The sequence below is a fragment of the Nyctereutes procyonoides genome, unplaced genomic scaffold (assembly GCF_905146905.1).
Source record: "Nyctereutes procyonoides isolate TBG_1078 unplaced genomic scaffold, NYPRO_anot_genome, whole genome shotgun sequence".
NCBI lineage: Eukaryota > Metazoa > Chordata > Mammalia > Carnivora > Canidae > Nyctereutes > Nyctereutes procyonoides.
Genome location: NW_026575125.1, coordinates 13,289,125 through 13,312,640, shown reverse-complemented (window position 1 = coordinate 13,312,640; position 23,516 = coordinate 13,289,125). Strand labels below are relative to the sequence as shown.

The 23,516-nt window shown below is 39.8% G+C and overlaps 1 protein-coding gene across 3 annotated transcripts in view; it reads right to left on the bottom strand.

The window, feature by feature from the left end:
• Positions 1-23,516, bottom strand: part of REPS2 (RALBP1 associated Eps domain containing 2) — a 225,532-nt gene that overhangs the window by 79,203 nt on the left and 122,813 nt on the right. For 2 of the 3 annotated variants that reach the window (XM_055339073.1, XM_055339075.1), the window contains exons 9-13: positions 19,251-19,345; positions 12,826-12,895; positions 11,309-11,383; positions 6,873-6,918; positions 3,605-3,741 (exon numbers count right to left, since the gene is read on the bottom strand). In XM_055339073.1, the coding sequence (XP_055195048.1) occupies positions 3,605-3,741; positions 6,873-6,918; positions 11,309-11,383; positions 12,826-12,895; positions 19,251-19,345 (423 nt within the window). The remainder of the gene's footprint in view (positions 1-3,604; positions 3,742-6,872; positions 6,919-11,308; positions 11,384-12,825; positions 12,896-19,250; positions 19,346-23,516) is intronic. The other variant, XM_055339076.1, reaches the window with a different exon arrangement.

Below are 23,516 nucleotides of genomic sequence, written 5' to 3'. Positions count from 1 at the left end.
GAGCCTGCTTCTCCCTCTGCCTGTGTCTCTGCCTCTCTCTCTCTCCCTCTGTGACTATCATAAATAAATAAAAATTAAAAAAAAATACACATCCCTTATTCTTTTTAACTGCTTCATAAGTTTCCATAATACAGATGTACTATAATTTCGTAACCCTGGAATTAATTATTATTTACAGTACATCTAAAGCAGAAATAAAACATTAGCTATCCAAGGGTAGATACTACCCATGGATGTGTTTTTGTTCAGCCACCACCATGGTTTTAACACGTTTATCTGAATATATTTGGCCATATGGGATGTGGTGGAAAGAACTGTCTACCAACATCCACTCCTCTTTTATAGGAGGGATGTCAATGAGAAATAGCTACCCTGACAGGAACTACATTTCCTAGCTGCCTAGCAGCTAGCTAGATCCATGCAACTAAGTTTCCTCAGCTAGAATTGAGCGGAAGTGATGAAGGTTTCTGGTCTTCAACTTTAAAAAGATGGCTGTTTTCTCCACACAAGCACTGACCCTTCTGCCAGGTGGATGCTCAACGCCTGGAACAGGGCTATTTATGGTAGAGGCGGCAATGAAGGGGTAGACCACCACCGTGGCAACCTGCAGCTGCAAGCCTTAGGTATGGTTCTGGAAGGGGCAGGTCACTGCTAAGAGTGGAAGGAGGGGAGTTCCCACCCACACAGTAGAACAAGAAACCCCTGTTATGAGAAAATTTGCTTTATGAAAACAACTGTTTCAATGAGGAAAAGGAAGTCAAGATCCAAAAAGCACTGTCTTCAAAGTGCGATTTTTCTTACAGGAATTTCAGTAATAAAATATATTCTCTAAAACAAAATAATAATAAAATAAAATATGTGTTATGGCTCTAAATACAGAGCTATAAAATCTAAACAGCACTGAACAAGTTCCAAGTCTGACTGCATCTAGATTTTGTATACTTGCATCATCACTGATTCAGTCTTTCTTGCACATTTCTGTTTTCTATCAAACACAGCAGCTGTTTGGGCCTGGACAGGATGGCTCCATGACCTGGATCAGCTATTACAAAAGGTGATCTCCGTTTTACACACAACAATCATGTCATACCAGCTTATCCCTATGAAAACATACATTTTAGATGTCATACCAGCACCCACCCATCTAGAGCCCTAGGATAACCTAGACTCCTGGAAATTTAGGTTCATACTGTTTTTACAGATATCAAAGATAAAGTCAATTGTCCCATCCTGCTCAAGTGGCTTGTTCATTTTTATAGATACACATTCTAAATCTAAATGTAATTCTCCTCCATATCATGTAACTGATCTTCCTAAATTTGAAGGCATTAATGTCACCCTCTTCTAAGCTCTTTTTAAGTCCAAATTCTTCACCAAGTCTGTGGGAAGGATTCTCTGTAGGCTCTCCTCCCCTTGGTCACTACAGTCTTCTATTTCCTTCTCCTCCCTTCATAAAGGTTTATTTTTTTATTTTATTTATTTATGATAGTCACAAAGAGAGAGAGAGAGAGAGAAAGAGAGAGAGAGAGAGAGAGAGAGAGAGAGAGAGAGAGAGAGAGACAGGCAGGCAGAAGGAGAAGCAGGCTCCATGCACTGGGAGCCTGATGTGGGATTCGATCCTGGGTCTCCAGGATCGCGCCCTGGGCCAAAGGCAGGCGCCAAACCGCTGCGCCACCCAGGGATCCCTCTCCTCCCTTTATAGAAACATCATCACTCCTATATAACAACCACCTCATTGTTTTCTTCACTTTCTTCTTTCATTCTTGCTTCTTTGCATCTTGTCTCTATCCTATTTCTTCTCCACACAATCAGTCCACCATAGGCCACTCTGACTCAGCTCAACAACCTAGCCTCACTTACTTTGTTTTTTACAATCCTTTGCTTCTAATAGAGCAAGCAAGTGGGGCTCAGTTCCTCTGTGAGGCCACCAAGCAACTGTAGGGAACAGGTCACAGTCCTGCCCCACTGGATATCAAGAGGGTCAGGGGACTTTGTCCTCACTCTGCTTTCCTCAGTGATTTCTGTGCAAATGAGTGCCTATGGGCCAAACATGTTGCTATTAGGATTATGTTTATTATCTTACCAAAACCCTACAGCTCCGTGGACTGTTGCCCCTATTTTAGAGATTAAAAATCTGAAATGCAGAAAGATTAAGCCACTTGCTGAAAATCAAAACAGTTAATAAGCAGCTAAGCTGGACTCCAAATCCAATCTTGTCTTTTCCACCATATGATGCAATGTCGTAAAAGCCACAGCACATCCATTCCCCAGCACAGCTGGCACTCCTTGTGGGCTTGCACAGCCAGAAAGATGCTTGCACGTTTCCAGCCTCTCCTTGCAAGGAAAATGTATTAAGATAGCTGCCCAGATTGTTTTAATCTTCTTGCATGCACAGAAAAATCTTCTGGGTCATAATCCGCCAGCCATGTGAAATTTTTATAGCATCATCATCTGTGGCTATTCCCACCTCAAATACCAGTTACTATGAAATTATGCCAGAATTTGGATCAAAGTATGGGAGAAAATGCAAGGCAAATTTTTATCTGATGAACTCATGGCAGAGAATCAAATTTCATAGAGAGTTCCAGACTCTAGTATATTAAAAAACAATCTGCAACTTTACTGTGAGGAGAGTACTTTATTAGAACAACTAAAACATGCTGAGCTCTGCTGGGACACAGAGGTCATGCTAATGTGTGAGCCAAGGAGAGTCTTTTCTTGCTTTAGTAGAAAAGATAATAATCTGCAAATCACTAGCATCTGAGGCTGGCTTGATTTAAAATGCACACAAATATAGAAAAAGTTCCAGGAAATCACTGTATTTATAGCTTGCCTACATTAGTCAGTGGAAAGGCCCTTGCTGCTCCCAAAATAACACTTGGGAAGGCGCTGCATCCTAGCACCTTCACTAAGCAAAGGCATGCATAGTTCTCATCTGCTGTTCTGTAGGTTCCCTAGGAGGACATCTCCCACTTCCCAGGGAGCCAGGGAAGCAGACAGGACCCTCCAACCTCTACCACCCCTCCAACCCAGCTGTATAGCAGCTGGCTCAAGGAAGCCCCACCCCCAGAAGCCCCTCAGGAGGCCACCTGGAGGAGCCCTTGCCCAGTTCCCTCCACCAACCACCTAACCATCAGTCAGATTTAGAAAGCGGGGCCCCCTTGGCATTAAACCCTCCAATACACAGGATCTTCACAAAGATAAGATACAGAAGATTCTGGCCAGGTGTCAATCGCCAAGATCTTTCATACATAAGTATCTCAGGAAATAACAGACAGCAAATTACCACAATGCAGAAAACAAGACCCCAGCCATGCACTCAGTGGGATGTCTGGGGTTAAAGGATTTTCATCTTCTTGGTACAGAATTTCATAATTCTTGGCCCATATGAGTGTGGGCAAGGCTCCAGACACATGGGATATTTATTTGCCTAGAAGTGCTTCCCCCCCACCCCCAGAATACCATAGCAACTCAAAGACCTTCCTGGGATGGGAAATGGCCAGATCTGTTCATTCTGTGGACTCACAAAGGCCTCTGTGGCAGACATACATCCAGTGACTCCCAACAGGAAAGGGAAAGACTGGGGTGCAGAGGGGCACTTCACCTGGCACACTGGGCTGGAAGACTTTATTCAGATCCAAGGAGGAGGCTCTGGAATGGGTTTTTTGTGGTCGCGGTGGTGGGGTGGGAGGGTCCTCGCCCCTTTTCATGGCCTCTTCTATGGAGGTGCTAGAGTAAGATCTGCAGCAAAATAAGGGAAGGTCAGAAGGGAGATAGCAAAGCTTTAGTCTCTGAAGCAGGACTGAAATGAAAATGCCCAAAAAACTCAAAATCACTATAAAGGACTGACAAGTGCCCATCTCAAAGCAATCAAGAGTTCGACTGTCCCTTGAGTGCCATTATCTGTCCAAACCCAAACCATGAACCAGAACCTTTTTTAACCTCTTTGTTCATATTATATCTTAGACCTAAATTTACCCAAAGGAAAAGCTTTCCGTAAATTCAAAACAGTTTTTATTGGTACTGTCGATGAAAATCACATGTAAACCTTCAGCTTAGGCATTTCCATATTGTAACAGAAGGGGTTGGTGGTCTTAACGGGCTGCAGCACTTTTCTCCTGTTTACATGTGACCTTGATGACAGGCATGTGTGGAAGCGGGGCAGATAACCCGAGAGTAAGCATCAGATGCTCAAGGGAATATGCCACAAATAAAATTTAGGAAAGGGAAACATGTCAATCAGATGGAGGGTCTAGGCTGTTTTACCATGAGAAATACCAGTATGGGGAAATTTTCAAAGCAAAAGCTTCCTCTTAACTTTCTCCCTCAATCTGTAACAAGGCAGTAACTAACTAGACAACTTCTGAAATTATAACTCCAATAATTACATTCAAAGAAACAGGAGATAAATAACCTGCCAAAGGTCACACAGCTAGGTAGTTACACCGGTTCAATTCAAACTACAATCTATTTCTAAATCCCATTTTAAAAATATTCTGATACTGTCTATGAGCCAGGAAAGAAATCTTTTGGAAGTAGCGGCTACACTATTTATTACAGATTTAATTATTTTCTAAATTAATTCAACTCAATACATTTATCTATTGCTTAGAAACAGGTTTGTGGAGGAGTTCTCAATATGATTTTCTAAGAAGTGGATGTGTACATCCATTCTATTCAGCTTCTCGTCTAAGTTGTCAAAGAACAAAATGACCTTTGAGTCAGAGATATGTTCTAGGGACAAATTAACCTCAGAAAACTATTATTAATATTTAGCTATAAAAGTGCCATTTATGAAATCTGAATCTATTGATAATTATGACACAACCTCAGTTCTTGGTAAAGCTCATTTTGACATAACAAGTTTGCACTTTCCTGAATCATTCCCTCCTCAAGGTTCCTTTGTGGTAGTTGAAGAGTTGTTTGTCATGCAAGGTTGCAATCTTTCATAAAACCACCACAATGGCATGTAACATGCTCTGGAGTGGTCCCCGTAAAATAACTGGCAAGACAGGCAAGGCAAAGGCATATAGAACTGGCAGGAAGAATGCTCTAATACTTCAATCAGAGTAAAAGGAAACCAATAGAAAAGGACAACAAAGTTTTCAAATGGGAACTCTTGATTTAAAAAGGAAATCAGAGACTCTAGCTAGAAATTAAAAAAGAAAAAACTTCTCTGCCAGAAAGAGCTTTAGTGACATTCTTCAGTCAAGAAAGAAAATATGATGTGTGTTTGTGTGTATATCAAAACACATACATAGAGTAAGGCACACCATCCGACACTACATATCTCATTCCATTCTACTTCCATATATATATAACCTGTGTACCAGTATTTTCATATGGAAAGTTAACTGAATATTAAATAAGTAAAAGTATGACTACAACCAATTTAAATACAAACATGCAGGAATCAACAAAATAATGAATATAAGTGGTGTTAGAATGGTGATCTTCCCTCTTTCCCTCAGAGTTCTACAGAGTTTTATTATTCTAAAAAGGAAGATAAAAATAATTTGATCCTCTCGGTCTCAGTGAAGACCCAGTTGGGAGCAATGAAAATAAAAACATCTAAATTCTATCAAGAGACCAATCCCTAAAAGAATAATATATACAAGTTGGCCAGAGATATTAATAACAGAACATGTGACTATGAAATTTTGTACTTTCATTTGCTTTGAGAAACAGAGGAAGTCAAGAAAAGAAAACTGTGAGGTTTAATCCACAGTTAACATAGCACACATAAACAGATTTCTGTAATTCAAAAGTTTTTTATGAGGACAGATAAATATTACTATTCCTACATTCTAAAGCCAATACTGTAAGCCAGTACAGTAAAAGATCTGTTGATCCTTTAAAAAAAAAAAGATGAGGAAATGTGTTAGCCACAGAAACAGTAACCAAAAGAATTACTGTATCTATTGTTCCAAAAAAATATTTAGATATCTGTATCTTCTCTAAATAAGGAAACAAAACCCTCAATTTAGAAAATCCAGACATAAAAGATAAACAAACTAAGGGGTAACTCTTAGATTTACAAAAAGATGAGGTTTCCTTAAACATCAATACTTCAAGCATATGAAATAAGATCAGATTTAAATTCACTTCTTCAGGAATGTGTCTAAGTAGCCAAAGGAAAAAAAAAGTTACCAAGAGTCAAAGCAAAACTTGGAAAACACATATGTACTGTCCTGTCTTACACTGCTGTCTACCACTGAAGAGTGATCCCAATACCATTACCCCTCTCTGGTGTTCTCTTAATGTTTCTGTATTTCTCCTTGATCCTCCATTCTGATGTCTGATGTCAACTGCAGCTCTGTCTTACTTGCACTCCCTCTTCTACTAGCTTCTACCGATCTAAAAACTGTGAAGCCAAAAAGAGGCTCTAAGGATAAAAGAGACCATAAGCACTGCTTACCTAAAGCCTAAAGCCTCATTAAAATCACTGTGAGCATTTTCTTTTCCTACTCTAGGCTTTATCCCTCAGGCATCTTACTTTTTGGGGTCCACCTTGTCATGATGGTAAATTTCAGTGTAACCTTTTAACCACATTTCCTTCTCTCCAAAGCTACTGCCCTCTATTCCTTATCATCCTGCAACAAGTGGGCCATATCCACACAAACCAGTTCTTGTCAGGCGGCCAGCCAAGCAGCAGCCACCATCTTCCAGCACTAATAAACACAGAAACTAAGAGTCTCCCAGCAGCACTGCATGCTCCAAACAGGCCCTTCATGACATGTGAACTCACATCTATTCTAAGCTTCAAATCTGAAGGAAAAGGAAATTGTGGGTTGGACTTCGGGTGTAGGATTTTATTTCTAGTCAGGGACAGGATACAAAGGGCATTAAAACAGAAATTAAACAAACACTACCTGGATCTTGGTCTTGCTTTGAGACTGTTGGAATCCTTAGAAGTGGCTGAAACAAAGATTAGTTGTTGTTTACTTGGCTTTCATTTCTGCAGTTGAACACGTTTATAAGCAATACTTGGGCTAGTACAGAACAAATACATCAACAGGTAAATGTGAGGTACAGGTGTCCCTGTGGAGAACTTAACCGTCTCCACGTTTTCATTATTTTGTAATTTTATTTCTAAAGCTAAAGGCACAATTCAAAGGACCGAGAAATCAACATTTTTTTCCTCTTGTCAGAGCACTAAGAAGCTATTCTCAAATCTATGTTGATGAATAAAGAAATTCCAGTCTAAAAAGACAACCCTCTCACGGGGTTATCTACTTAAATAATAGTGGGTTCAGACGTATGGTTTTCTTAGTCTATCATGATAGCCTAGTAATTGATTTTGAACCAGCTTCCCCTAAAGGCTAAAAAGAAATCTATCAGGTCATACATTTTAAGATTTTTCTTAAAGTACACACTACCAGAGCAGCATTACCACAGGTCCCACAAGTTAAGTGGAAATGAGCTACACAGATTTTCCTATAAGAAAATATTCGTGTGTCCTCTGTCTCTGTGACCAAATCATACGGAGGATATTACGGAGTGAAATCATCAAAATATTTCATCAATCATATGACTTTTCCTTATTGAATTTAAATTATAAACTAACTTGCTCAGTATCAACACCCATGGAGCCTACTTTCCCATCACAAGTTGTTGGGAGTAATTAGAAACATTTACAAAAACATTAATCCTTTTTTATGTTTTCAATACCCTTTGGAAGACAACTTTAGAAACCATTAGTTATGCTAAGGTTTTGCAAACACTGCAAATTTTTCAACAAAAAATGTCATAAAAATCCATAGAAAAAGTGCTACTAACTAGGAACAAAGAGAATATAGTTTGTATATTGTTTCCACAAATTCTTCCAGAGAGAAAACGTCTCAATGAATTATCCCATCCTTTTTTACATTGCTCTAAAGATAAAAACCCTCCTTGGGATGAAGCAGCCTGAATTGACGATGGCCATTAAAATCCATGGGTTAGATAAGCAGGAGAGAAAGGGGAGCTAAAAATGCTAACAAGGCACAAAGCAAATTAGCAATATATATTCCCTTAGATATAGTCAGTTGTAGAAAAGATACATTTCTCCCCAAAATAAGCATTTTAGCTTGCTGTAGTGAGAACACGGGCATCTTTTGACTTCAATCCATCAAAATGCTGCCAGAGCCCTGAAAAGCATGGGAGGCCTGAGGAGTTTGAGCCCTGTTCTGTCCATTATCATGCACCTACACCTGCATGTGCATATAGTTTCCCCTACCCCACCTCCCACAAACACAAACCCCAGGCAGTCAGAGAAAGCAGCTAAAGGGGAGCCAGTCCTGCAGTCAAGCAGGCAGCCGTGAGGCTAAGTGGACAGTGTGACCAGACTCACCACAAAGCTGGGGGCTGCCCCCTGGGCAGGCTGCCCACAGCTGTCTCAGAATTCCTCTTCTCTCTCAGACCACACTGCTTTCCAGAAATATATGGGTCGGGAAAGCCTCAGTCACATTAAAATAAAGTCTGGTTCCCCAAACCAGATCATGGGGGTGACCGTTAATTCTTTTGTCAACTACCATTATCTTTGTCTTTTTGTTGGGTTGAGAATGGGTGTGGAAGGAGGGGTGAACCCTGCCAGTGAGAGATAGACAGACAGATGGGGTGTGGGGTATGGATAAGCAGTGAAGACCTGGACAGGAATCCTGAGGTCTATGTGTCCCTCCTGGCCACAACCCTAGCTATTATGTTTCTGAGCCTTAGTTTCCTAGTCTACAGAATGAAGATAATAAAAATGTGGCCCTTTTCTCAAAGGAGAGAGAAGGTAAAGGTACTTTGAAAACTAAATGTATTTTAGAATTGCAAAATATTATGGTTGTAGAATGCTCCTAATTCTTCAAGCTTAGACAGCAAAGGAAGTGCAAGTGGGAGCAGGTAACTTAAGACCATGGGGTGACAGCTGGCAGTGGGGCAGCTGCTAGAGTCACCAATGGTGTTTGAAGACTACAGTGTGAGGGCAAAGAGGTCTCAGCATGACCTACAGACATCAAGAAAAAGATTACCATTGTGCAGTGTGCCCTGTTGAATTAGGCTGAAATATGACGTTAGCTAAGGAATGTATTAGACTCAACTAATATATCCACTTTCAGCAATTAAAAGGGTAAAAGCATATTTAAAAATATGTGACAAGGAAATCCCTCCATTCCCTGATAATGGTCCCACCACAATATCATCCTCTTCACCATTACTATTATCATTATTATCATCCATTGTGGAAGAGCAGGACAGGGGGATACTTCTCCTGCCACCTGAGAAAATATATCCGAGGCAGATCTTGGTAAGTCCCCACAGGTTTCAGATCACAAAAAGCTAGAGAACACTATTCCAATTAAGTCTTCCATCAGCCTCCAAGTCCCTGAAAGTCAGACTCAGCATTTGGGACATGTGAATAACTGCAAAAATGGCCAGGGCATGATGTATTGGAATCCAGGCAGAAGCCAGCGGGTAGATCGCAGCTTTTCATTTAGCTGGGAAGAGGGAAGAAGAATGACAACTTCCTAGAACACCCCAGGCATGTCATCTTTGCAGCAAACTGAAATAGGATAAAAAAGCAAGCCTAAAGTTTAATTCTCAAAAAGGCAGCAATTCAACTGAGGTGAAATGTCTGTATGGCATGGACAGACATTCAGAATTAAAAACCACCACCTTGAAACTATAGTGTCTCACACTAGAAATCCAAACATGCCCCCAGGAAAGAGGTTATTAAATATGTTTTCAGATGAGGGATTCCCTCATATCCACTCCAGAAAGGTGCTGCAATGGTAAAAATGAATCAGAAACCACATAGCGTGTTCCCAGGCAGAATGTGAAACAAATTCAGATGTACTTCATGCACTGTGGCACACGCTGATAGCATTTGTCTGGTGACACCATGCCCTATTCAATGAAGGGATCTTAAAAATGACGTCTAAAGTTCATGCTCCAGAGAACACATAATGTTCATGGAAAAAACAGGAAGTTATTAACCTCAAAGGCTGTTGGAAAAGCACCAATCTAACTCTCCAAATTCAATCTTTTATTAATACTGTTAACATGAAGTTTACAAAAACTGAGGCGCATCCACTTTAGCTCCAGAAATTAGAGATGGAAAGAACCTACCGTGGGCATTTGTCCTGAATCGGGGTAAGAGGGTAAGCCTAAAGTCCAATTCTCTAACAAGCCAGCAATCCATTTGCCTTTACATAAACTGAGCATTTCTCCCTATGATGAAGGAACCCAAATCATTTTCAAAAGCCCAAACCAGGCTTGAGAATTCTTATCACTTTTGGAGTCATGGTTGATCTACAATCTCAATTTTCTATTTCTTAACATCATTTCCTAGAGGCAGAGGTTCCCAAAATAGGCTACACATCAGAATCGCCTGGGGGGCTGCCGAAAAACACAGATTCTTAAACCTCATCACTGAACTCAATCATATATTCTCATTCATATTCATGCTCTCTCTTCCCCCACCCCTCTCTTTTAAACCTTGAAAGAACTTAGTGTTTGGGAAATACTGTACTATAGTAGCATAAGCCTCAATGTTACATTGATTCCTTTGTTCCAACTTTAAACAAATAAGCCAGGGATGATAGCTAGTTAACAAAAACAAACATGATTTACTTAATTAAATATTATGAGAGATAACAATGAGAGAATGCAGCAACTTCTTTCACAAACTTATACCTGGAGCTCCAAATAGTAACACCCTCCCTAGCCAGTTTGTTTTTAACTAGGTTCAGCCTGGTTCGGTGATGGTTCCCATTCAAGTGAGCTGAGGACACAGGTCTGGTCATCTCCACAGGTCACAGACATAGTTCCAACTCTCCAAAATATGGGCAAACACAACTTTTTTTTCTCCTTGGAATCCACTCCATGTATAAGCACACTTACTTGCCTTCTTGGTGGTGGTGAAGTTTAATGAAAATATCTGAGATTTTTGCTTTGGAAATGGAAAAGTTCAACTGTGGGCCTCCAGTTGATCTACCCCATCAGCTCCTTACTCTACACAGAAACTACAATGGCTTACTGAAATCTCAACTCCGAACCTTCCCAATTTTATAGTAAAAGTAACAGTGAGACTCTAACTTCAAACTGAGTGATCCTATCAGTGAAACCTAAACTCAGAACTTAAAAAAAAAAAAAACACCCTCTTCTCATACCTGAAAAGAGGGAAGGAGTAAAAAGCAACCAAAAGGTTTTCTTAGAATAAAACACAAGGCAAATATTTAGAGAGAAATCTACATTACTACTAATTTTCTACTCATAGAAACTACTGGGTTTTTTAAACTAATAAATAATTACATAAAAATATAGTATAATGGTTTTCTCCTACCTGGATCCTCGGACATATCCTTTGGTAAGGCTTCATCTGCAGTACTTTTCAAAGCTAGACGTGTTTTGTTTTGTTCTTAAAGAACACAAGAAAGAACGGAGAAAAGAAAAAAACTGTAAATTTTATGTCTGAGGCACAGTATATTAAAACAAAGAATCCCTAGTCATCACTTATGGAAATGGTGTTATGAACCATTTGCAGGTTGCTATAGCACTCTGTAAAACAATAAAGATCCCCTTAAAGTATGGAAACAGGTTCTCATCCCACAAAGAACAAAGCAGTATTTCCAACTTTCAACAGAGAGCACCTTTAGTGGCTACAAGGAGTATTATGAGAAAGTATCAGAAATTTCCCCATTTCATTCCTGGCACCCAGACCAATGACATCAGAATCTCTCTAGGAGTGAGAAGGAGCCTTCAGTATTTTTAGACCTCATCCAGTTATTCCAATGTGCAGTCAAGGCTAAGACCCACTAGTAAAGACACTGATCAGAGCATGCACTGCTGCAAAAAAAAAATGACTAGTTCGGCCTACCTCTCTTGAGCAAATATTTAAATAGAGAGCAAGCAATTATTATTTCCTAATAGGAAACTTATTTTTCATGTTTAACTTCCATACAAAGCTACAACGATGGCAGGTCTCGACAATAACCCCTACAATAGTTTCACTGATTTTTAGTCCCTTCAGATAAGCCTGTCATTCACAGGTAGTAAATCAGTATCGAATAATAGAAAGATACTGGCTGGAGACTTAGAAAATGTTTGTTCTTATCTCCACTCTTTTTATTATTAAACTAATGATTCATACTGCCTGTACTTCGGTTTACTCATCTCTGTATTTTAGGTGATAAAACACACTAGCCTCCATTGAGTTTTGTGAAAACTGAGTAAGACAATGAATGAGGAAGGACCTGGTAGATTATGAAGCATTATACGGAGTAGTGCTGTGGGGAGGGGTTAGATGTCCTCCTGTTCTTCTAGATATTCCCAGGCCAACTCATCTCTGTGCTTCACGGTAGCTCTGACATGGAAAACTGTGCTATACTGCTTCTCACCCGCCAGGTAAGACAGACAAATGGTTGCTGGCTCCATGACACAAAGTCAGAAGATAAATCCCAGGGACAGAAGATAACTTCCTCAAGGATTAGACCTGTGCACAAATACACATTTATACTGATGTTCTGGGCTCACATCTGCCAACCCAAGATGTTAAGCTCTCAATTCTTCCAGCTTCCAGTCATTTTCTAATTAGTGCAACCCAATTTCAATGTAAAGTATAGTTTGAGGGTCAGCAGTGAGTAAGGGGCCAATGAGTTGGGGGGCTTTGGAAGCTCCCGTTACCACTTAAGAAACTACAGTTTTCTGAAAACAATTTGAACTACTTAAACCATCCAAATGTGTTCACATGGGGACTACTGTCCTCATATGCTCCAGAAGCCAGCCATTCATTCCAAGAGAAGTAGATGAAGAAACACAGGTAGAATGTTCCTAAAGGAAGAAAACTCATTCTTTTCATACCTTGTTTGTCATCACTAGTCACATCTTGGGTTGGGACAGGAAAGTCAGCTGTGTCTTTAATAGATAGCTTCTTGGGGGAAAAAAGTAAATAAATTATACAGGTTGAAATGGAAATTAAGTTGCACATACATATGAAAATGCTTTAAAAGCAGCATAGCTTGCCAATATTTCTGTCTTCAGTAAACCCTGACATTTAATACTACTTTATTTTTTTAGACTCCCAGTGAGGTATAAGTTAATTTGTGTTGAAAATGTACAAGGCAGCCCGGGTGGCCCAGCGGTTTAGTGCCGCCTTCAGCCCAGGGCGTGATCCTGGAGACCTGGGATCAGGTCCCACGTCGGGCTCCCTGCATGGAGCCTGCTTCTCCCTCTGCCTGTGTTTCTGCCGATCTCTCTCTCTCTCTCTCTCTCTCTCTCTCTCTCTCTCTCTCTCTCTGTGTGTGTGTGTGTGTTTGTGTCTCTCATGAATAAATACATAAAATCTAAAAAAAAAAGAAAATGTACATGTTGGGCACCTGGCTAGCTCACTCGATAGAGTATGTGACTCTTGATCTCAGGATCCTGAATTTGAGTCTCACATTGGGTATAGAGATTACTTTAAAAATTTTTAAATTAAAAAAAAGAAAATTTACACATGCAGAGAAAAAAATGACAATTCAGATTTAGATATATGTATAAGACTGCACATTAAATATGAATCCAGTGTGGGATTCAGCTGGAGAATTGTGTGACATTTGCCCATTCTGTCAAAAACAAACCTGCACTTTATGTACTTTTTCACAAGCAGAGAGAGGTTCTGACAAGTGGCCCCTAATGTATGTATTTGCCAAAATGTGTTATGCAGAGAGTGTTCAACCCTGATTCAAACAGCCTCCTTGTCAAGGAATAAGAAAAATGAACAGAACAAAATTTTCTCCTAACTCAATCAGGGGAAAGTCTTCACTAATACTAATAAGAAAGAATACCCAAATTAATCACGTATTGATCTGTTTAAAATCTGCTTATTATAAATTTCTTTTAAAGTTTCAATTAGGGCAGCCCGAGTGGCTCAGCAGTTTAGCGCCGCCTTCCACCTGGGGTGTGATCCTGGCGACGTGGGACTCGAGTCCCATGTCAGACTCCCTACATGGAGCCTGCTTCTCCCTCTGCCTGTATCTCTGCCTCTCTCTCTGTTTCTCATGAATAAATAAATAAAATCTTTTTTTAAAGTTTCAATTAATATGCATTCTAAGACCTTTGATAAAAGAATAATATGTATTAATAATTACTATATATATAAACAAATTCTAGAAAGATACATAAACATTAAAGGGAGACTGGGTAGATGGGGAAAAGGATGGGAGGAGGACCTGTCACTATATGCCCTTTGACATTTTTTAAATTTTAAACATACTCAGAAAATTAAATAAACCTTAAAGGAAGTGGGTTAAATCCTGGAGCTATTTGGTGCTACAGAAGGTTTAACTGGTTTGCCTCTCAGAATCTGAACAATCCTACTGAGATAAGCAATACTTCTGTTTTTCAACTGTTTTGAAGAATGGAGTTCAGTACTGCTTGGTGGTAACCTGATCTAGGATTTAACAATCCTCAAGCAGGTCATTCTTGGCATTACCATGAAGCTTCCAGATATAATTTCCCAAAGTCTACTATCTCCAATAGAACACAGAATGTATCTTAACAGTGCCTTTCTTTCATTTGCTTCTCCCAGTCAATTATAAACTAGATCCCTAATAGAAGAAAATTATTTAGGAGTATAAAATATAGATTAAAAAGTCATTCCCCCCCCCAAAAAAAAACACCTTTGAAAGAAATTTTTAAACCAAAATAGATGGAAAGGCATCCCATGCTCATGGGTAAGAAGATTCAATATTGTTAAGATGGAGTACTCCCCAAATTCATCTACAGATTCAGTGCAATCCTTCTTTGCTTTTTTGCAGAATTTGAACAGCTTGTCCTAAAATTCATAAAGAAATGCAAGGAAGCCAGAATAATGAAAAGATTCTTTAAAAAGAAAAAAAACAAAAGACCAAAGTTGAAGGACTCAAACTTCCTTTCAAAATTTACCACAAAGTTATATTCATTAAGACAGGGTGGTACTAGCATTATGACAGACATCTAGATCAATGGAATACAATTGAGAATCTATAAATAAACCCTTAAATTTACAGTCAACTGATTTTCAACAAGGGTGTAAAACAATTCAATGGGGGAAAATTGTCTTTTCAATAAATGATTCTGAGATAACTGGATATCCATATACAAAAGAATGAAGGTTGGGGCACCTGGGTGGCACAGTCTGTTAAGCGCCCAACTCTTGGTTTTGGCTTATGATCTCAAGGTTGTGAGATTGAGCTCTACATTGGGCTCCATGCTCAGTGCAGAATCTGCTTAAGATTCTCCTTCTCCCTCTGACCCTCCTCCCCTGTTCTCTCTCTTTTTCTCTCTTCTCTCTCTAAAGTAAATAGATAAATCTTTGAAATAAAAAAAAGAATGAAGGTGGACCTCTTCTTCACGGCATACAGAATAATTCACTCAAACTGGATCACAGACCTAAATGTAAGACCTAAAACTATACAATTCTTAGAAGACCACATAGGAGTAAATCTTCATGATCTTCTGTTAGGCAATGGTTTCTCAGATATGACAACAAAAGGACAAGAAACAAAAGAAAGAAATAGACAAACTGGACCTCATTAAAGTAAGAAAACATTCGTGTTCCAGAGGACACTATCAAGAAAGGAAAAAGAAAAACCAAAGAAAAAAAATACTTACAAATTATGTATCTAATAAGGGACTTATATTCAGAATAGGTAAACAACACTTATAACTCAATAATAACCCAATGTATAAATGGACAAATGATTTGAATAGACATTTCACCAAAGAAGATACACAAATAGCAAATAATCACAAGAAAAGGTGCTCAACATCAGTAGTCACTAGGAAATTTAAATCAAAACCACAATAAGATACCAACCACTTAACTCCCACTAGGATGGCTGAAATAAAAAACACAGACAATAACACGTGTTAACAAGGATGTGGAATGATTGGACCCCTCCTACATTGCTGGTAGAGAAATGTAAGATGCTTCAGGTGCTTGGAAAAACAGTTTGGTAGTACCTCAAAAAGTTACACACAAATTACAATATGATGCACAATTCCACTCCTAGGTAAACAGCCAAAAGAACTTAAACATTAAATCCACACAAAACTTGATACATGAATGTTCATAGCAGCATTTTTCCCTCACAACCCCAAAGTGGGAACAAGCCTAATGTCCATCCACTAAAGAACATACAAACAAAATGTGGCAGATCCACACAACAGAACCCTACTCGGCAATAAAAAGGAAAGAAGCACTGACATATGCTATAACAATGAACTTAATGAAAGAAGGCTATCACCAAAAAAAAAAAAAAACCCACCATATATTGTGTGGTTCTATATTTAATGTTCACAATAGGCAAATTCAGAAACAGAAAATAGATTACTGATCACCAGAGGTTGGAGGGGAGAGGGTACAGTCAGTGACTGCTAATGAGCACAGGCTTTCCCTTTTCTGGGGTGATGAAAAAAGTTCTAAAATAAGACTATATTGGGCAGCCCAGGTGGCTCAGCAGTTTAGCACCGCCTTCAGCCCAGGACCTGATCCTGGAGACCCTGCATGGAGCCTGCTTCTCCCTCTGCCTGTGTCTCTGCCTCTCTCTCTCTCTCTCTCTCTCTCTCTCTCTCTCTGTCTCTCATGAATGAATGAATGAATGAATGAATGACTAAATAAATAAATAATAAAATAAATTAAGACTATATTGATGGTTGCACAGCTCTCTTAATATACTAAAAACCACTGGATTATAAACTTTAGAGGAGTATAATATGTGAATTACATTTTAGCAAAGCTAATTTACAAAAGAAAGACATCCAGTAATGTAAGAAGCACTGCTAAAGAGGACTTTACCTGAAATTATAATCTTTAATTCTTGAAGGAAACAAATACACGGTTACTGCTCTACTGTCTAGAGATCTGATCTGTACTGCTGAAAAAAAGTTCTCATGACCTAAATCAGCTTCATTCAGAGCACAAACACCTATATGGAATCATCCCTCACAGGACTAGTACCAAGATCTACTTAAATCCTATGCAAGCATTCATGAGAGATTAAAAGATTGGTAGAAAGAACAATGAATAAAATAGAAAAAAATGAAATATTTAATCATCAGCTACTAAAATTTGACCTATACTTCTTGAATGGCCAAAGCATCAATTAGCCTCATTACTTTGTCCTTGAATTCTGTATATTATTACATGATTATGTAAAAGTACCCACCCTAGAATATAACAATTTTGTTGGGAATGAGGAGTTGTTATTGTTTTGCTTTCTTGTTTGGACAGGGCAAAAGCAAAGACTTTAAACCACCACCCACCACCACCCCCCAAAGAGCCAATTTAAAGTATACAAAAGTATATAACATAAAACTAGCTGCACATCACGTCCATAAAGGTGAATATTCATAATGTCATCAAGGACATCAGAGTGTGCGTGCGTTTTTAAAAGTATCTCCATTTACAACTATATATTTGCTCCTTTTCTTTTATTTTTTTTTATTTTTATTTATTTATGATAGTCACAGAGAGAGAGAGAGGCAGAGACACAGGCAGAGGGAGAAGCAGGCTCCATGCACCGGGAGCCCGACGTGGGATTCGATCCTGGGTCTCCAGGATCGCGCCCTGGGCCAAAGGCAGGCACCAAACCGCTGCGCCACCCAGGGATCCCGCTCCTTTTCTTTTAGACAGATGATAGATGACTACATGGGAGAAAGCAGCACAAGCCAGTAACTAATGTCTGTAAAACACAGCATTATTTGTTTCTGTTGGAAGGGCAAAGACCACCTGATACCGTGGCAAGTTGAAATGTAACATTTATCTAGAAAGAATAGGAATTTATGACATTTTTTTAATCACCTAACAACCTCATAACATTATACAAGTAGGGGGACCCATAGCAAACAAAGAAACAAACAAAAACAGGGCAACTGCATAAGTCTCCAGACACTGCCAGCAACCCCAGAGTATAAAGAGGACTATGAAAAGTGGCTGATTATTTTATCTGCTTCTCCATCATACTCATATTTCAAAAAAATTAAACACCTAAAACTCCTCAAATGCACATCTATCACTCCTCCTGATGTTACTGTATACTTATTTCCCATGAGTAGAAATCTATTGAGGAAAATAACAGAAGCTATGACTCAAAGAAAGAGTAGCACAGAGGTGAAAAGAGGTGTGATCAGAGGGAGCACTGCAGAAGCAGGCTGATTCCATCACAGAAGAACAGAGGTCATTGCAACACAGACTGTATGCTTGAGAGTACTGTGGAAAAAAAATAATCACATACATTTGCAAGAAATTAAAGAAATGGCCCTGTATCCTGCCTCTGACTTCCATCATCTTGCAACAGTTTTCAGCAGGGTCAGAGGACTGTAACAACAGCCTATGAATAAACCTCCATTTATTACACATTTCCAGACTTTTTTTTAGGATGGGAATAGCAAATATCATAAGTTGTAATCACAGCAACAGCAATCATAATAGTGATGATGATGATGAAGATTGTAATGATATTAATAATAACCATTATGGGCAGCCCCAGTGGCCCAGTGGTTTAGCACCACCTTTGGCCCGGGTTGTGATCCTGGAGACCTCGAGTCCCGCGTCGGGTTCCCTGCATGGGGCCTGCTTCTCCCTCTGCCTGTGTCTCTGCACACCCCCCGCTGTGTGTGTATGTGTGTGTCTGTCATGAATAAATTAAAAAAAAACAATAACCATAATGACTCCTATTTATTGACGCATACCTATGGACCACTAAGCACGTGGCTAGGCCCTTACATCAGTGGCTCAACACTGAAGGAATTCTACAGATTTCTCTGGGGGATAATCCAAATTAGTCTTCATTTGGTCCAAACACTAAAAGCCCTAAGGGAGAAGGCAGCTTTGAATGTGATTTGGGATCCTCTTACATAGTTCTCAAACTTCCTCTTAAAACTGTTCTGGTCCATTAGACTTTGTTCCTACTCAGCTACTAAAAATACTTTACTATTTTTACTCTAAAATTAAAGCTTGGTTAAAATAAACAACTTGGCTAGCATTTTTTCTGGCTTCTTTTGTCTATACTTACATTTCACCCCTAGAAGGTCAAGACACTACTATGCTTATTTCACTAAATCTAGTTCTAGGAAGAAAAGGGAAAAAAAAGTAACTATAGCTATATCTGGTGTCTAGATTTGAAAGGCTGAGCCTCAACATAAGTACTCAACATGAAAAGAAAATGTTATGAAAGTGGATTTTCCAGCCTGTAAAGAACACAGGCTAACGGATTTTAATTCCACACACATTTATGATTCATTAATATATGAAAATCTTTTACCTCCATTCTATTCAAATCACGGGGCTGCTGGTTCGCAGGCATTGACTCTGAATAAGAATCAAATAGCGTGCACTCCCGCTTGGGCTTAGGAAAGGCTGAGAAAAAAAAGAATACATAAGAATATATACCATATTCACAGCAGGCATGGTTTTCTATCAGCTTTTCTGTGCTTATGAAATAATAACAACAAAATCAGCTAGCACTGATAGCTGATGACAGTAATCACGTGGAGGTAATGTCTTGAGTTCTTTACATATACAACTTATTTTATCATCCTCATTTTACATGTGATGAAACTGAGGAGCAGGGAAGTTAAGCAACTTACACAAGGTCCTACAGCTGGTAAATGAAAGACCAGGGACTTGAACCATCAGCATTTAAGTTGTAACACAGTAGTAATAACCTTCACTATCATGAACTACTATTATGCTACTAGCATAATTTTTAAGTGGCAGTAACTGGTGATAGTTTTAACGCTATAAGCATTAACCTAAGGAAATACTTCATTTCAGCTATTGTTGTTGGAAACAGACAAGATATTATCATGAAAGGTACCCAAGAAGACTTTATAAAATACTCTTTTCTTTTGGTTAGCAGAAATAACAAAAATAAGAGCACAAGTTCTTGCTGATTTACAACAAGGGAATCACATTATGGGTGTCTTCTAACAACAGTGACAGAGGCTGTTATGTTAGCTGGGTAGCTGAGTGGATTATGCTACTTGGTAAACTAATATTCAACACACCATTTCTGAGAAGCAGGTTCTGTTTCACTATTTTACCTCAAAGTAATTAAGAAATGTCTCAACAACCAGAAAATTGGTCAACACCCCAAGGACGAAAAAGCAGATCACGGCAGACAACTAAAAGCTACAAATTTGTCAAGACCAGCTATTAAGAAATCAAAACTTCAATGCCATATTTAAACAGTTTTTTTAATCAAATGTTAAAAATGGATTGGCATTATTTTTAACCGTTTCTCACCATCCCACTCCCACCAGAATTTGAAATGCCAACTTCTCCGTGCAGCACAGTACTGGTCTCTGACTAGCAGCTACCACATGCAGTTGAATACAAGCACTTTCTCTGGTGGCCTGCTTCCCGCGTTCTCAATTCCCTGATACTGGGAAGGGCAACCGCGAGCCCTGGCGATTTTTCCAACTATACCAGGTAGTCTCATTTCCTTGGTAAAAACTCAGCAAAACACCTTTCCAAATACCATTCCACAATCCAACCACATAAGCAGGTTGAACCAAGATAAGATTTGTTTTTAGTTTACCAGTGATTTGACTAGGATTACATGACTTAAGCCTGATCAACAGAGAGCCTTGCTACACAGAAAGCTAACACTTTCCAAATTGACAAGTGCTGTCATTAACTCCTAAATCTCTCTCTCGACTGGCCCCATCTCTCCAACTCCACTGTCCTCTCTCTAGAGCCAGCCTCCTGTGGTTCTGACTGGACTGCTGCCATTACCTGGTCTTCCAGTTTGCACCCTTGCTCCTCAAAACCTGCTCTCCAATCAGCAACCAGCATAATTATTTCCAACAGCAAATCTGACTGTGGCACTTCCCTGCTTAAAACTAATCAATGGCATGGCCCATGATTTGTTCCCTACCTTCCTCTTCAGCTTCATCCCCAGCCCCTCCAGCTCTAGTCTCTAATACTCTAGCCACTGTGGCCTGCACTTTCCATGCCTCCCATACTCCAAGTCCCCTCCTAGGGCCTCTGCAGCATACCTGCTGCCCTCTCTGCCCAGAGCCTACTCTTCCTCCTTCTTCACCTACATAGCCCTTAGCTTATCCTTCATATTTCAGCTCAAATACTTAAGAAGGCCTTCCCCAAGGTCATGCACACACTTGCTGCAGTTGTGCTTCTCCTCCACGGCACCTATCACCACCTCCAATTACAAGTACAAGAGTTGGGATCCCTGGGTGGCGCAGCGGTTTGGCGCCTGCCTTTGGCCCAGGGCGTGATCCTGGAGACCCGGGATCGAATCCCACGTCAGGCTCCCGGTGCATGGAGCCTGCTTCTCCCTCCGCCTGTGTCTCTGCCTCTCTCTCTCTCTCTCTCTCTCTCTGTGACTATCATAAGTAAAAAAAAAAAAAAAAGTACATGAGTTTATTTAACATCCATCCTCTAACTGCCAGCAAGTTCCATGATGGTAGGAATGCTCTTCTATACAGCATTCTGACCACAGAGAATAACACAGTGCTCACAAATTATTTTTAACAAATTCTACAGTAAAAATCTATACCAGAATCTACTCAGTCACCTAGGCAAGAAAATATCAGAGGCCCATGATTAAGCTACCAAATAATCCAACTTTTCCTCCCAACTATATCCTCTTATTTTCACTGTTAGGGGGAAAATCAGATACAACCATCTGTTTTGTTATTTTATTGAAAACAAGCTTGTATAATTGCAAATGCATAATAATATCAACTGAATTTATACTCTTCACCAATCTCATTGAAAACTGGATTAGATTTTTTTTAAACACTGAATGTAAATCAGAAAAAAAGTTGCAACAAGAAGCTAAGCTTTTAAGAAAATCAAGTGGGATACCATAAAAATGAACCCCCAAAATGAACAGAATCACTCATATTTTGCAAAGTCTAAAAGTCACAGAGAAAACCTAGACAGTTCTGGCCATTTTCTTTTTTTTTTATAAATTTATTTTTTATTGGTGTTCAATTTGCCAACATATAGAATAACACCCAGTGCTCATCCCGTCAAGTGCCCACCTCAGTGCCCGTCACCCAGTCACCCCCACCCCCCGCCCCCACCTCCCTTTCCCCCACCCCTAGTTCGTTTCCCAGAGTTAGGAGTCTTTCATGTTCTGTCTCCCTTTCTGATATTTCCACTCATTTTTTTCTCCTTTCCCCTTTATTCCCTTTCACTATTTTTTATATTCCCCAAATGAATGAGACCATATAATGTTTGTCCTTCTCCGATTGACTTATTTCACTCAGCATAATACCCTCCAGTTCCATCCACGTCGAAGCAAATGGTGGGTATTTGTCGTTTCTAATTCTAGCCATTTTCTTGAGCTATATACAAAAATAAACATGCATGGGCAGCCCGGTGGCTCAGTGGTTTAACGCCACTTTCAGTCCAGGGCATGATCCTAGAGACCCGGGATCGAGTCCCACGTCAGGCTCCCTGCATGGAGCCTGCTTCTCCCTCTGCCTGTGTCTCTGCTTCTCTGTGTGTCTCTCGTGAATAAATAAATAAAAATTTCTTTTAAAAAATAAACATGTGTGATAAAGCATTAAAAAGTTAACTGTTGGGATCCCTGGGTGGTGCAGCGGTTTGGTGCCTGCCTTTGGCCCGGGGCGCGATCCTGGAGACCCGGGATCGAATCCCACATCGGGCTCCCGGTGCATGGAGCCTGCTTCTCCCTCTGCCTGTGTCTCTGCCTCTCTCTCTCTCACTGTGTGCCTGTCATAAATAAAGTAAAAAAAAAAAAAGTTAACTGTTCAACCTCCAGGGTTTGCCTAAAATATGCCATCACTGAGTTTGATGGGGTTTTATGAGATTTCTCATTTTTCATTAGAACTATATAATTATTATTTAAGATTAATCCCACAAGCTCTGGAAATGATGTACAGTTTCTGTTTAATTAAAGGGTATATGAGGGCAGCCCAGGTGGCTCAGCGGTTTAGTGCTGCCTTCAGCCCAGGGCATGATCCTGGAGACCCAGGATTGAGTCCCACGTCAGGCTCACTGCATGGAGCCTGCTTCTCCCTCTGCCTGTGTCTCTGCCTCTCTCTCTCTCTCTCTGTGTCTCTCATGAATAAATAAATAAAATATTTAAAAAATAAATAAAGGGTATATGATGGATTCTTCAGTTGTTTTGGTATAAATACATGCTAACAGCCTCCACAAAAGATCAGGAACAAACAAGGGACTTCTTCCAAAGGAAAGAAAGATGCCTCTTAACTGGCACTCTGTTTTACAGACTTGCCCTTACTGCATTATCAAGGCAAAAGCAGCCATTTGTAGCAGTAAAGGAATCAAAAGAGGCTACTTGTCTTCTGTTTACACACTTCTTTTTTTAAATTTTTATTTATTTATGATAGTCACACAGAATGAGAGAGAGAGGCAGAGACACAGGCAGAGGGAGAAGCAGGCTCCATGCACCGGGAGCCCGACGTGGGATTCGATCCTGCGTCTCCAGGATCACGCCCTGGGCCAAAGGCAGGCGCTAAACCGCTGCGCCACCCAGGGATCCCTGTTTACACACTTCTTACACAAGGCTTTC